The 15,773-nt window shown below is 32.9% G+C and overlaps 1 protein-coding gene across 1 annotated transcript; it reads left to right on the top strand.

Annotated features, from left to right (window-relative positions):
• The first annotated feature begins 7,174 nt into the window (after positions 1–7,174).
• Positions 7,175–9,124, top strand: LOC128672578 (uncharacterized). The gene is made up of 2 exons (XM_053749824.2): positions 7,175–7,343; positions 7,623–9,124. The coding sequence occupies exon 2, from the start codon at positions 7,631–7,633 to the stop codon at positions 8,906–8,908; it is 1,278 nt and encodes a 425-aa protein (XP_053605799.1). The 5' UTR covers positions 7,175–7,343; positions 7,623–7,630; the 3' UTR covers positions 8,909–9,124.
• The last annotated feature ends 6,649 nt before the right edge of the window (positions 9,125–15,773 follow it).

Raw genomic sequence — 15,773 nt, 5'->3', positions numbered from 1 at the left:
TATAACTTTCGTGTCCGTGTATCTGATTTGTCTGCCCGTGGCATCGTAGCAGCCAAAAGACAAGATCTGATTTTGAAATCGAGTTTTATTTATTGAAAATTTTCTTAGCTGTTCTTGAAACATGATTTTGGAAAACTGTCAGTTCTTTTCTGGCGGATAAGAGGAAGACTGCAACTTCGAGTCGGGGTTTTCTTGAATTTCTAATTTAATTTTTATTATGATACTTTGTTGAAAGTTCTACATGCCTTCAATCGCTTTTGTTTGTCAAAAAGATATTCCCATCTAACTTGGAAAGTGCAATCATAGTAATATCTATTTCACAGAAAGCAATCGGTTCATTGGTCCACTTAATCACTGAAAAGGACATAAAGGACTTACTCTTTATTCAAACTTTTATTTTGTCTATTTTTAAAACTCCAAACGTATTGACAAAAACTTTATATTTATTTTGGTTTGATACTTCATATTCAAAATAAAAGTATACTTAAGTTATGACTGAAACTGTTTACGCAATTGTTTATTAAATATTTACTTGCATCTCAATTTGGAAACAAACAAGGAAAACATTATCTCGGAAAATTTGTTTACCAAGGATCCCAGATTACGGCCAATATTTATCTTCAAGATAGCCAAAGTCAAGAAGCAATTTACCAGCTAAAATGAAGTTTCAAATTTTAATAGACAGTCCTTGGTGGGCACGATTCGACCCTTTGAACAAGCCCTCGATTAAGTACAAATTGCTTTTTCGAAAATTTTACTTTAATAGTCCCAAATTGACATTGCTTACAAATAAACTAAATCTGAATTATTAAATTTTATTGTTAAAAAAACTTTACTATGTAATCATATATCTAAGTAGATATATAAAAAAATGTAGGTCCCACAGTAATATTCACCTATATCCGAAATTAATTAACCTTCTATAATATAGAACACGTCGATTAGCTAAGTACAATTTATTCTGACGCTGACCGAAATAATATGAAGCGGTCTTCTAGTCATTATTCCAATCATTTATCTTTATTTAGTTCGCCACAAAACACAGCGAAATATGGGTTTTTCTACGTCAGTGTGACCAGTCTCTTTGCTGACGCGAGTACTTGGAAGTATTACAATGGGGAACAATGAGTCGTTTAATCTAACTTTCTTCCCGTGGCGTGCAAACAGGAAGAATGGACACACCCACACAGGGAACGGGGCGGACGGTAATTAATTAAAGAACATCTCTTTATTGTGATTGTCTATGACGAACTTCGTTTATTTTGACAGAATGCGGCCTTTGTTTAAAATATACTCTTCTTGCCTAAATTGCAGGTTTGTGTAATGTATTATATTTCTCATTTTATTAGTCTTGTTCCTGGTGTAAAAGTAGCTTTAGATACTTCTAATCTGAAAAAGAATTATGTAAAATGTATGTTCCTAACGTAAAATTACGTGTATAAGAATTAACTAGGTATCTATATATATAAAACTCTTGCGTTACTGAGTGACTGACTGATTGACAGACAACGCACAGCCGAAACTTCTGGACATAGAAAGCTGAAATTTGGTTTGTAGGTTCCTAGGACAGTATAGGAGAGTACTTTCTTTATTTCCACTTAAAACGGTTTTTTACTTACATACGAATTTGTGGGCAAAAGCTAGTATATTTATAATAACATTTTTGCGTAAACACATAATTAATTAAACTTGTAAAAGCCCTTCTAAGTATATCGTTTAAAGTAGATCTCGAGCAACCAAATTCTCAGGAACCATTATCGCAAAAATGCAGCTCTGAAACTATGCTTTGTAAAACTGCAGCCGACAGACGGTAAAAGCAAACTGTTTGAACTAAACATCAGTTTCAGATAGTTAAAGTATCATAGGTACTATGTTATATAGATTACAAAGTTTATGATCGAGGTCGAGATCAGCCTTCAATTACTTCTCATGTCTGGTCTCAAAACTTTTGGACCTTTGATTTAAAACACTTTTCGTGTTCTGCAACATGTGATCTGAATAGTTGATCCCTTTTAATGACTTTTATCAATAAACTTGTCTAAAAGGAAAAGACACATTTTTATATCACACAAAAAGTAAAACACTTAAAACCTTAAGGAAATTATCTAAGTACTTACTTATACATATATTTAAACCTCCAGACTAAACTCAAAAAATAACTTTATTTCAAAATGCATAGCCGCATCCGCATCCGGGTAAATTTTTACCTAAGTTCCTAGGTACTAATCGATTATCTTAGCTTCGATTTTACGTAGGGAACCCGTACCTACTATTACTTTTACATATTGACCATAATCGCGCAACTATCATTGAATATTACTAATATGGGAACTGAGTATTAAGCATACTTAAATTTTTGATCGCTCTTCATACCTACTAATATACTTAACACTGTTGAGATAAAGAAAAATATAAAGACAAAGAAGTAAATGTACCTACATACAAACATTGCTATAGAGCCGGGATTGACGGCGTAAAGCCTCAAATATTTGTTTCTTTGAGGGCTCTTGCTTTTGGCTCTAAATAAGGTCGGTAGGACGTCAGATTCTCTTACAACGTAATTTTAACGCAGCGGCGAATCGTAGACGTTCTTTTAGAAGAAATCTGCGACAGAGAGAATTCTAAACAATAAGTCATGGATGCTGTAGTATGTTAAATATCAATTTTTTTTTTCATAATTTTGTCTGAACAAACAATAATATGTATAAGAATTTGTCAAAAATACATACATGTTCGGTATATTAGGTACACAGACCAACAAGAAGTTAGGCACATAGTAGTTAGTAGACCTTTGTGATTAAACTCGCCCAAACTAATCAATGTTCATGGATTGAAATCATGGAGCATAAATCTTGGAAGTTCGCGGCACACCATGACATGCGATGTCGGAGCTGAAACTTCTGGGCTAATCAATAAACGCCATGCGGAAATTGCTTCATCGCTGCTGCAGCCATTTTTCCAGGCGCCTGTGAAATACGCGTGCCGTGAAGTGCAATCCATCTCGAACGGTCAAGCGTTTTTGCTTTCCTAGATGTCGCATTTTGAAATATTTTCTAGGGTTAAATTTTATTTGGAAGATAAAACTTTTGACACTAAACTTAAAAATACGATTATCGTAGAAATGTAGTAGAAATACATAAATATGACGTATGATATAAAGTAGAAAGTTACAATAACCAGAGAGGATTTCTTAGTAAAATTACATAAGACACTCTCTGGTTATTTATTGTAACTTTCTGCTGCGTCGATCATCAACTACGACTTGAAGATTGTTAAAATAACCTGGGAATGCAATATTTGAAGTAAGTAATTTATGTCTCTGATCTTAGAGTTTTCAAGGTTGTTTTCTCAGCCACAGAGCGCCTGAGCCTAGGTTACGCCGCAATACGCCACCAAGACTGACTAAATTTTCAAGTGTAATTACTGTTTAAATTGCAGTTTTTTAAGTAATTACAACTTAAAAAAACTGCAATTCAAGCAGAAAAAATGCCAGTACTATTGTCATTGACAGATGCGGATGCTCCGTGATCGTTTGTTACATCGGTATCCCATCACAGACTCTTTTAACGAGCTGGCTGTAAAGCTCTTGTTACACTGCCGCTCTGGACTATGGATTGAACACAGCAAATCTTCAATTAAATATCTTCATACTTATTTTTATCAACATATTTATTGACACTGAATTAATTCGTTCAAGCTAAAAAAAATAACAATCCCAAGGAAGGATGACTTCAGGCAGGCGGCTGGTTGTAGGTAAGTACCTATCTTGTATCTTGTAAATGTAACATTTGTTTTTAAAGATATGTTTCAACGATGCACAAACTTGAGAGAAGATAAGAACACTTCTTTTAATATAGTATAGTTAAATACGGTTTTTTACTTGTTGTCTAACTAGAGTTAGTAGGTTTTCCTTGTTGTTTTATTAATTTTTTTCCTTGTTGTTTTATTAATTTACTTATTATTTTGTTACTAAGGCATTCACATTAACATTTGCAATTAAACTTATTTTGTGTCTCAATTAATATCCGTGATAGAATTAAATAAATAAAGTGGGCCTTTGTTGCAATTAATTGTTCTTATTTCAGATAAACGGTTGTTTATTTGTCAATTTACTCAAAAACAAAATGTAGGTACTTATTTCTAAATAAAGAAAAAAATCCATTATGAAGGCAGAAAGCCTTCCAATGTAATGACAAAGATTCGTGCTATTATGACGCCATCTGTATCAGATGGGAATCCGTCTTTACTCGTTAGAAAACAAATGCGAACAATACGACGCCCAAGGGACGCCAGATTTTCAACTTTTTTATTTTTTGTTCCCACCATTCAATTTTTGCCAGACCGCTGGTTATGCTAATGTACTCGATCCTAATAGCATTTTTAAACAATAGGTACTTTATACAAGGTATTTTTTTATTCACTGCACAATTTTTAACAATATGGTACTTACCATATTGTTAAAAATTGTACTTATATGCTACTTAGTATATGGACTACAACAACTTCCAAAAGAAAGATTTCTTTCTTATTATACTGCATATTTATGCAGTTAAATAAAAACGACAAATATCGACTCTAAGATCACCCAATATGTGTAGGAGGCCAAACAATTTTTTATCACAAGTCATATTTTGATATCGTTTTCTTTGAACAACGCGGTTATTTTCGAACATTTTGACTGCCATTATTACCGTCCTTCAAAATAAAGATCCTTTCTAAAATCTTAAAAATCAAATATTGATAAAAATTTATAATACCTACTTACTTACTTACCCGCAACATATTTTTGTTCATAAATTAGGGTAGTAAAGTCTTTTGTCTATTTTGAAATTGAAGGAATAGGTGATCGAAACGCTCAAAAATTCACCCACCGACGTCACCGAATCAGTTTCATCATCCGTGTCAACTCACAAAATTTGTGCAGTGTAAAAAATTAGTTGATATGTATACACTTCATATTTACTGATCTGAGCAAACAATAGGTACTTATCTAATTTGTACTACGCTCCTTTTCTAATCAGTAAAAAGTATACAATTTTGTAATTAACTAGTTAAATTGTAACAACAATATATATTTTAACCCAATCACAAACACGACTCGACGACAAAGCGGATTTGAATAAAATTTCGCGGGAAAGTAATGTGTTTCTCAGTGTAACAAATGAGGTAATTCGAACCTGGAAACCAGGCATTTCTCTAGGGGCCGCGCCTTGGATCGTGTGAAATAAACTTAAGGTGCTACTGTATACAAACATTGCTACTACTGTTTTGCAAATTAAGATGGTATTTTAAACTGCAACATTGATTACTTGATGCTTTTTTGTATACGATACAGATACAGTTCCAAGTTTTTATTATATGGTATGGTAAAAATAGCCAAGAGTTGCGAAGTACCTAACTCCAAGGTCACGTTTTGCTTTATGGCATGTGCGATTGCTAGCCTATCGCCTATGGGAAGAATCTCCAGTTTACAGCCATCCCTTGATTTACTTTTGCAATTTACAAGCTGACACATATAAATGTTGGTACCTATGTGATGGTTTTCTCTATTTTATATTCTTTTATTTGTTTTTCATTAATTTCCTAACCTGCTTGGAAACAAATCAAGTCACTCTGTATGTCTCTCTCCCGGCACTTTCTAACCATCCATTAATAGACAGGCCGATATGCAGTTGACTGTACAATGTATATAATGCTAGTTTAAAAATGCAAAATGGACTTCCCAAGACATTACAAGCCAGCGTCGCTTCGTGATAAACATCCCAGGGTTTCAACCTTTACGATGTATGCATAATTAATGTGGGCGATAAAAATAAACAAACGATTGTGCGAAGTGGAGACTAAAAAGCAAGAAAGTGGACCCTGGGCTCCAACGCCCAACGGCCAACTGGGAACGCTCAGATGTGACAGAAAAATAATTGAATAGATGTTGTCAAAGATGACAATACCTAAATCGTATTTATATGTCAATAATTATCTGACAAGGATACTAACGACCTTACGATATGAAGTGGAGAGTGGTGAGAAAACGGACCCTGGTCTTTGACGTTTTATAGAAGAAGAAGAAGCAATAGGGAAAACGCTCTAAAATGTACTATGTAACGTGCTTACCTACCTATACTTATTTATCTACAAGAACGGGTTGCATAGAACAATACGTTTTGTAATCTTTTTTATGGAAGGGGCTGATACGTATAAGCACCTGAGGGATACAAGTAGGTAATTTCCTTAATTACGTGGCATATTAAGCAATTCAACACCCTGAAACCTGCAAGAGCTTTAATTAATGTTGATCAAAGCTTCTCTCACTGTACATAAATACTTAGATTAGTATATATTTCCCGCAATTTCTCTCGCGGTTTTATCGTCAAAATTTATCGATCGTGTGTGTTGTGTACTTATGTCATACAAACTATAGTTAGATGAAATGCGCAGATGGCACTACTGGTACAACTAGGGTTAACAAACATTGCCAAAGGAGGCAAAAGGCGCCAATTTTCAATATTATTGCAGATTTACCAATACCTTTTACGCAATCGTGGTGCGAGTTTAAATGAAAGAGGAAGTATTTAGTGGATTATCCTGAAAATAATAACACTATTTTAGGTTATTTTCTGCATTGTTTGGACAACTATGGTCGTAAACTGATATAAACTTGATTTTGACTGAAGATCTTACCTGTATGAGTCCATATTGTAATAAGTCTTCACGTGTGAAGTGTTCCGAGCTTCTTTTCGACCGTTTACTGGCTCGAAATTTTTACCCGATTTTTTATCTTATGGAAAACGATTTTTCCCAATATTTTGGCACCCGAATATGCTACATTGTTGTATATTTTTACAAAGGAATACTTACATAATGAAAGGATTAATGAAGTACTCTAAAATAAACGTTTTAATCGACATAGGAAAAGGCGGCGAAGCTTTTGTGTACCTAACTTACAGCGCTGTACTCTGGCGGGATAACCACTCCACCCAAAAACAAATCAAATCCATAATATAAACACAAAAAACCGATTTGCAAGGATAACTTCAAATAAAATTATATTCCTCCTCAAGTGGACATTGTTATACAAAATGTTTATTGGGTGTATAAAAAAATCACGCTTGACATTGACTTCAAGTCATAAATTTCAAAGTCAATTTGTCAAGCAAGCAAGAGTGTCAAAGTCATAGTCGCCAGCCAGCTCGTTGCTGCTGGTGGCATCATAATAGTGTGTTATTTATTGTTTAATTTGTAGACAATTAAATCAACAAAAAAAATATTGCGTACCTATACCAAGACAAGAACGATGTGAGATAAATATTTTATAAGATATTGTTACACACACCTGACTGAAAATTGTGAGTATCGACCTTGTTCTTCTGGTATTTCCAATAGGCAGGCCTATTGGAAATTAGATAGGTACCTAAAAATAATAAGTTAGCCCATATTTTAAAAAAAACATATGTAAATTCAATGAGAAGCAATCATGAGTAAGAGACTTTTTCAAATATTTAATTAAAAACTATATGTTTGCATGCCATGACATGGTTTATATCATTTAGGTGATTGACACTATCCTTAGCGAATATGACTATCGATTATATTATATAGCTTATAATAATATTTTCATATTTCAGATTGCACAATGGCAGCAAATTTACATCCTATAGATAAAAAAAAAATAAACCTTGTGGATACTGAAGTGATGTCAATCTTAGAAACTGTATTGGCACAGTGTGTGAAAGAAAAGATCCAAAAGTCTTTAGATGGGCATCTAGAAGCTGTTGAAACACGGGCCAGCTGCTACACAGGGTATTCCTCTGACATTTTTTATGAACTTCAAAATCGAAAAAAAATGTTACCACCTATATCAAATATAAAAACTCAGCAAAAAATTAAATTGTTAAAATCTTTTCAAGACCTATATCATATTACTATTAATTCCGTAAAATTGTCTTATTTGGAAATTTTGAATTTTTTATTTACGAAAACTGGTGTGTTTCAATCAAAGGATAACTTTCATATAACAAGACAACTATGTGCAATGGGTTATGAATATAAGATTACTACTATTTGTCCAATAATTGTAGAAAATGCAAAATTGAGATATGAAAGATTTCAGTATCTGAGTAAAATAATAAAAATGAGAAATTCTGATAAACCAATATGCTATATTGAAGGGAGAATAGTTGATAAAACATTTAACTTTGAAAAGTTTTCTTTAACAACACCAACAAATACATATGGAGTTGATAAATATTACTTTTTACATTGTATATCAAGAAATGGTTATATTAATGGAATATTTTGTAATGTTATTGACACAGAAATTTTTACTAAATGGATAATAGATATTTTGTTAACAATATTGGAACCTAACTCAGTGCTTGTGCTTGATAAGGGAGATCTTGATGAAAAAATAAAACCCATTACAGAATATAGCTCCAAAAAAGATATGTTGCATTGGCTGAATGCAAACAATATTCCTTGCAGTTGTGAAATGTACAAACCAGAATTGTATGAACTAATTGTTAAATCAGGAATAAAAAATTGTGACTATAAAATTGACCATATTTTGAAAGCATATGGTCATGTCGTATTACGCAAACCTGAGAACTTCCAGGATCTAACACCAGCTGAATTACTTTGGAATTATTTGAGAACAGAACAATATAATACAAATGAATTGGTTCATGAAAAAAAAGCTTTGGAAAAATATATTAAAAACATAGAAAAATTAAAGTGGGAAATCTTTACTGATACTATTGTAAATTGGGAAAAGGAAATTTTTGATATTGATTGTCAAATTGATAATCTCCTTGATTTATATGAATTTCACAATGAAAATATTAATAGGGATCCTATTCCATTTCCCTACTTTTTTAGTGAACCTAAAAATAAGGAATTCAATATTATTATGTGATTTTTTTTTAATTTCATGGCTCCATTGTTCGCCAAAACGATGATTTTGCCAACATCAAGGTTGAGTTTGACATGGAATATAATATGTTATAATATCAATAGTATTAATACTAAATAATATAATAAAATAAATAGTACAATGTTATAGTACTATGTGATTAGTTAGTATAATTATTTAATCCTTGTAAATTGTTAATAAATAAGTGATACACTATTACATGTTGTTGTGTTAAAGTTGTATTATTGGCAACATAATATTGAACCATTTTACCTTCCAGTATCTTGAGAGTGATTTTTTATACTGGTTATGTATATAAGTAGTAGTAATGGTTTTGGATAAATCTAACAGTAATTTTTAAAGGGTACTTATATGAAATATAAAATTAAATGGTAACATGGCACTGCTGGGCAAAAGCGAAATACCTACTTATCTACCTACCTATATTGAAATATATATCTGAACCACATATATATATATATATATATATATATATATATATATATATATATATATATATATATTTCAATATGGTTATGATATGAATATCATAACCACAGATTATATATATATTTCAATATAGGTAGTTAGATAAGTAGGTATTTCGCTTTTGCCCAGCAGTGCTGTGTTACCATTTAATTTTATATTATGTATATAATACTTTACTTGAATAGACTTGAATAGACGCAGTCAAGCGGTGTAGACGTGTCGACACTTGTGATAATTATTATTTAGAAATTGAAATTATTGTTAAAAGTCAAAGTGAAATTTATCAATTACTAATTACATTTGCTTTTCGCACGCCTTGATAATTTGCACTTGTTACACTTCACAACTAAGATCAAGCCTGGAATCAACATCAGCCGTTCGGGTGAGCAAGATAACCATACATTTGCCTGCTCCTACGTCGCCGCAGCGAGCAGCGCCTGCGCATGCGCACTCGAGAAAAGGATCACGCATCGACTGACTGATAAACGGTTAGCATGAGTGTGCATCATTCACCGCGGGGCTTAGGCACGGGCGGAAGCGGAGGAGGATCGCAACCTGACTTACGCTCGTTGTCACATACTGATATGGACCCATCCCGGGAAGATTTATTCATAACTCAAAGAAAAAGAAAACAACCCGATGAAGACTCAAATTATAGACAAGATTTAAATTTATTCCGGGCTGAGTTTATGTCTTTTTTAAATGAATTTTCGAAGTCGCAGAAGGAAAATACCTCTCAAATTAGGCAGGATTTGCAGGAAATAAAAGAGGAAATTAAGAACCTTCGAGTAACAACAAATATTTTGTCACAAAATTACATTAATTTAAGCGAAGAAGTGTCTACATTAAAAACTGAAAGTAGTGAGACAAATAAAAAAATCGAAATTCTTGAAAAACAATTACTGGTGATGAAAAATAGTGATTCCTATAATAGTCAAATTGACAACAATGAACAGACATATTCTCAATCTACAAAATCGCCAGTCGCTTGTGACCAAGACCTGCTCCTTGAACTCCAAGACAGATGCGAACGTTTAAAAAATGTTATTCTTGAGGGTATCCCGGAAATAAATAATAAAGATCGCCAAGCCAGGCAAAAGCATGACTTGGATAGTACAATGAATAAATTAATAACTATTTACAAGGATTGTCCGAATCCCATAAAACTCATACGTTTGGGAAAATACAAGCCGGAAGAACAAACGAACGGGCGGCTTATAAAAGTATGTTTTACCACTTCCGACCCTGTTCGCATACTACTACGTAATAGATCCAAGTTGAGCGATAATGTACGCCTATTTTCGGACCAGACACCCAGTCAAAAATTGTATCTTAAACGTCTTAAGAACGAGTTGTCGGATCGTGAAAAAGCTGGCGAGTCAAATTTGACTATTAAATATATTAAAGGGATTCCGAAAATCATCAAGTCTCAGTCAAAAAACTAAGTAAACAAAACATCGTCTTACCTGATAAAAATCACAACATTACATATAATTATGATAACGTATTTTTGAATGACAAATCTCTCAAATTTTTCTATGCAAATCTTAAAAGTATTCGAAAGGCTGGCAGGTTTGAAGAACTACAAACAATACTTAAACTATTGAATGAAACAGTACATATAATAGTTTTAACAGAAACTTGGATCCAAAATGAAATTGAGGCAAATTCATTCTGTCTAGATAATTATACCCATAACTTTAATATAAGAATGGGAAAAGAGGGAGGTGGTGTATCGATATATGTACATAACAGCTTAAAACACGAAGTAACAACTGATTTATATAAGCACGGAATTAATTATCTATGGATATATATCAATAAGTTTGCCCTTAATATTGGTGCAATCTATAAACCAAACAAAAAATATATAAATCAGTTTTTGGATACTTTTGCACTACATTTGGAAAGCAGAAAAAGAGGAATAGTAATAGGCGACTTTAACATAGACTTGCTAGCCAATAAAAAAGATGCAATAGATTATAAGAGAGTACTAAAGGAAGCAGGCTACAAAATTCTCAATTGCATCGATATTAACTACTCTACTCGTGAAGTAAACACTGATAGTATAAAAACGACATCTATAATTGATCATGTTTCCTCTAGTTTAACTGAAAATCCATACAGGTTAACAATTATTGATACACCTTTGTCTGATCATAAGCAGATAGTAATAGAAATATTTAAAAAACAACACAACATCAAAGAAAAAGTGAATTATCATGGAATCGACTATAAAGGTCTCCAGGATTCAATTAAAGATGCAGACTATTGTAACAAAGAGCATTCGTATGATCATTTAGAAAACCATATTAAACAAAGTATCAACAAGAATAAGATAGATAAAATTAAAATATTAAACTTGCCCAGAGAAGATTGGATCACAAAAGAAGTTATTAAAGAAACAAAGAGAAGGAATTTACTATGGGAGCAACTAAAATCTGACGTAAAGAAGAAGGAAGAGTTTGTAAGGCTGAGGAATGAAGTAACAAAATTAATACAAATAACGAAAAATGAATACTACTATAATAAGTTTAAAATGTGTATAACTGATTCAAAAAAGACTTGGAATTTGTTAAATATGCTTGCCTTAAACAAAGTCAAAGATGCTCCTATTCCGCCTACTCTTACATTAAATTCTATCAGCGTAAAGGATGGCACTGAAATCTGCGAATTATTCAATGAATTTTTCTCTTCTGTGGGTACTCAACTTGCAAATAAAATTCCTTCTAGGTTTCATAACAATAATATCAATATTTTGACATATATAAACACAAAACCTAAATTTGAACTGTTTGAATTTGAACCATGCACCGTGAACGAAGTATGTGATATTATGAAAAACTTAAAAAATGACGCTAGTGCTGGTATTGACGGGATTAGCCTGAAGTCTATAAAATCAATCATTAACTTTATCGCACAAGATCTAACAGACTGTATAAATAAATGTCTAGCAACTGGCACATTTCCTGACTCCCTCAAAATAGCGCGTGTTACTCCAGTCTACAAATCGGGTAAAAGAACCGACCCCAGCAATTATAGGCCGATTTCAGTGTTACCTATTCTATCAAAAATATTTGAAACGGTACTATACCGTAGACTTAACAATCATCTATTAAAATTAAATTTTATAACTTTGAAGCAATATGGTTTCCGAAGTAAATCCTCAACACTATCTGCGGCAATTGACCTGGTATCTCAAATAAAAACAAACATTGACCATAAAAAGTTTGGATTGGGTATTTTTATAGATTTTAAAAAAGCCTTCGATACCATAAGCCACTCATTACTCTTAGACAAATTAGAAAACCTTGGTATTAAAGGAATGACTTATGAAATCTTTCGATCATATCTAACAGACAGATATCAAATTGTTAAAATAGGAGACTACCAGAGTAAACCACAAAGTATTACTTATGGAATCCCACAAGGATCTATTTTGGGACCCCTTTTGTTCTTAATATATATTAATAATATCACTACAATCGGACTTACAGGCGATATAACTTTATATGCAGACGATACATGTCTATTTTATTTCGGACTTGATTTTTTGGAGCTAATTCATACAGCACAAACAGACCTCGACAAATTTCACGATTGGTGCCAGTGTAATTTATTAACAATAAATACAAAAAAGACTAGCTACATGATATTTGCTGCAAAAAATAAAAAAATACCGCACTACCCGTGTCTTACTATTAATAGTGAAGAATTACATCGCTCTAACGAAGAAAAGTATCTAGGACTACATCTTGATGATAAACTCACCTGGAAACCTCATATCGAACACCTTAGAGGCAAGCTAGTTTCTTTGCGTGGCGTTTTGCGAAGAGTTGGTTCTTGTATCCCATTTGAGATTAAGTACACGTTATATAATTCTTTAGTAAGGTCCCACCTCGAATATCTGATTGAAATTTGGGGTAGTGCAAATAAAACAAATATGAACTTGATCCAGAGGTCCCAAAATAAGGTAATAAAAACACTATTTAATTTTGACTATTTAATGAATACTGTAACTCTTTATAAAAAAACAAAAATTTTCAATTTAAAACAACTATATAAATATAAAATGTGCATTCTTGTAAAAAAAATTCTTGAAAAGAAAATTCAAACACAAATCACTTTTACGATAAATAAATATAAACACCATTTAAGAAACACAGATAAAATAAAATTACCCACACCTAGAACTAAATATGGAAAGAGTGATATATTATACGAAGGAGCTAAAATGTTTAATGACTTACCTAAAGACTTAAAAAACATAAAATCTTTGACTTTGTTTAAAGGAAGACTAAAAAATCATATCTACACCAAAGTTTTGTAAATAGCATAACTCTTCGAAAACTACACTGTTTATTTGCGTCATATATTTTTTACAAATTATTTATAAATTAGTTTTAGACTCATTATAAGTGAATTATTGTATTCTTTATGAGTCAATAAATATCTATAAACCGATACTTCCAGTATCATAACTTTCTAGTACTACCTATAACCGCATATAGGTTAACGAAACATATTTCTGTAGTATACGCCACAAATGTGCAGCAAAAGTGATCTTTACATGCTGATTTACCAGGAAAAGTTCTCGGTTTCGGCGCCGATTCTTTCCAAGACATTCATAGCAAAGTTTATGAGATATGGGAGTCATGCGATCGCTTCGCGATCACGCGAACCAGGCGATATACAACTAAAATTCCTCCCATTTGTCACTTGTATATAAACTTACTTTTAAATATATTAAATTTGTAGCTACCTAACATAAATAAGGTAGGTGAACACGTCTTAAACCTAGGTTACATTACGCTTTTGCGGTTTAACCGCTAGACCAATTTTGATGGAATCGATAGAGAGGTCAAACAAGCATAGGTACTATTTTTTGTAAAATTAACACAAAAAGGGGGATTTTGAATCCTAACACACCACGCTGGTCGGGTCCAGTGAGTGTGGATTGCCACGCCAGAACATGCAGGTAAAGTGAGGATGACTTGGGCTGAATTGCATGTCCAAGTAACTTCTTTTCGAGTAGGTTGGTGTCAGATTTTATTAACTAGCGGTAGCGGCCAGTCCCGGTTTCGCTCGGGTAAAAACCTTATCTGCATCGTTTATGGTGATCATACAGACGTAACAGATGACTTTTAAATATATGTTAGGTATAACTACTAAGTATTAGGCTTTTAAATATATGTATGTGATATATGTTAGGATAAGGAAGTAGCTAAGCACATTCTACAGTAATAACCTACGTACGTGTGGCATATTGTGTTGCTCGCATCGCGTCAGACAGGACTCCAGATAAAATTAATGTCAACGTCGCGAGTTGCTGTTAGGATGCCGCGACAGAAAAAGCAACACGTCTTCGTTGTTTATGTTACCAACATAGGCATCCTTGTCATGTAAATTTTAATTTTCGAGTAAATTGTGGCCAGTCACGCACTTACGTAGCCACACATATAAGTATAAATAAAAAGGTTGGTAGGCTAAATAAAGTAACAATATGTTCGTAGATTCGCATTTCCATGTAGGTACAATCTGAGGCAGATAACTATGACACCCTGTGGTAGTGAATATTTGTTAGGTAAAAGCGGTTAGGTATATTTGGGCCCGATTGTAGGTAAGTACGTTGTTTTAGTTTTAGTAAGTAGGTACTTGAGTAGAATATAATCCGTCACTTATTTAGCTATGTCTATAACGTACCTAGGTACCTACATTTTAACAATTAAGAGGACACAGCAGATATTTCGAAACGAATTACCACATTAATATTCTAACTTCGCTATAATATTACTTTTCACGGAAATTCTCGTCGCTAACCATTCCACATAAAAAGAGGTTGTTCAACAGAAAAAGTTAGCAAATTTGTCCCGCCCGGGGCACACATTATCTCCGCTCATATTGCGTTATAAATGGACGTGATTTCACAGAAGCCACGACTGCTAAGGAGATAATACCTTTGTTAAGTTATTTTTTAATATATCTTCCACAGAGTATGCTCAAGCCATTTTATTTGCCTGACAATAATTCTGCTTTTTTCTTTTTTTTTTTTCAAATCCAATGTTTACCTACTTAAACTGATGAAGGCGAAACAATCTAGATCTGATGTCATTTCTAATTGAAGACCGTTATTTTGTTTCAATTAAATTGTATTTGTCTTTGTAATACTTATTATTTAATAGATAGCCTTTTATATCATATGCATATGTGTTAGGCAAAGGCCTCTCGCTCTTTATTCCACTAGGTATAAGTCCAAGTGCTATAGCTAGGTATCTCACGCCATCCTTTGTTGAACTAATTCAGTGACGAACTGAATACACTCACAGTACAAACACTCCAGCGCATCTTTGGACGACCCGGCCACCTTTCAGTTATCGAA

This window comes from Plodia interpunctella, chromosome 9 (assembly GCF_027563975.2).
Source record: "Plodia interpunctella isolate USDA-ARS_2022_Savannah chromosome 9, ilPloInte3.2, whole genome shotgun sequence".
Taxonomy (NCBI): domain Eukaryota; kingdom Metazoa; phylum Arthropoda; class Insecta; order Lepidoptera; family Pyralidae; genus Plodia; species Plodia interpunctella.
Note: the sequence above shows the minus strand (reverse complement) of the source record. Positions and strands in the feature narration are given on the sequence as shown.

What these genes read in the sequence shown, in the direction of transcription:
- LOC128672578 (XM_053749824.2), top strand. Translation starts at nt 7,631, where the DNA reads ATGGCAGCAAATTTACATCCTATAGATAAAAAAAAAATAAACCTTGTG.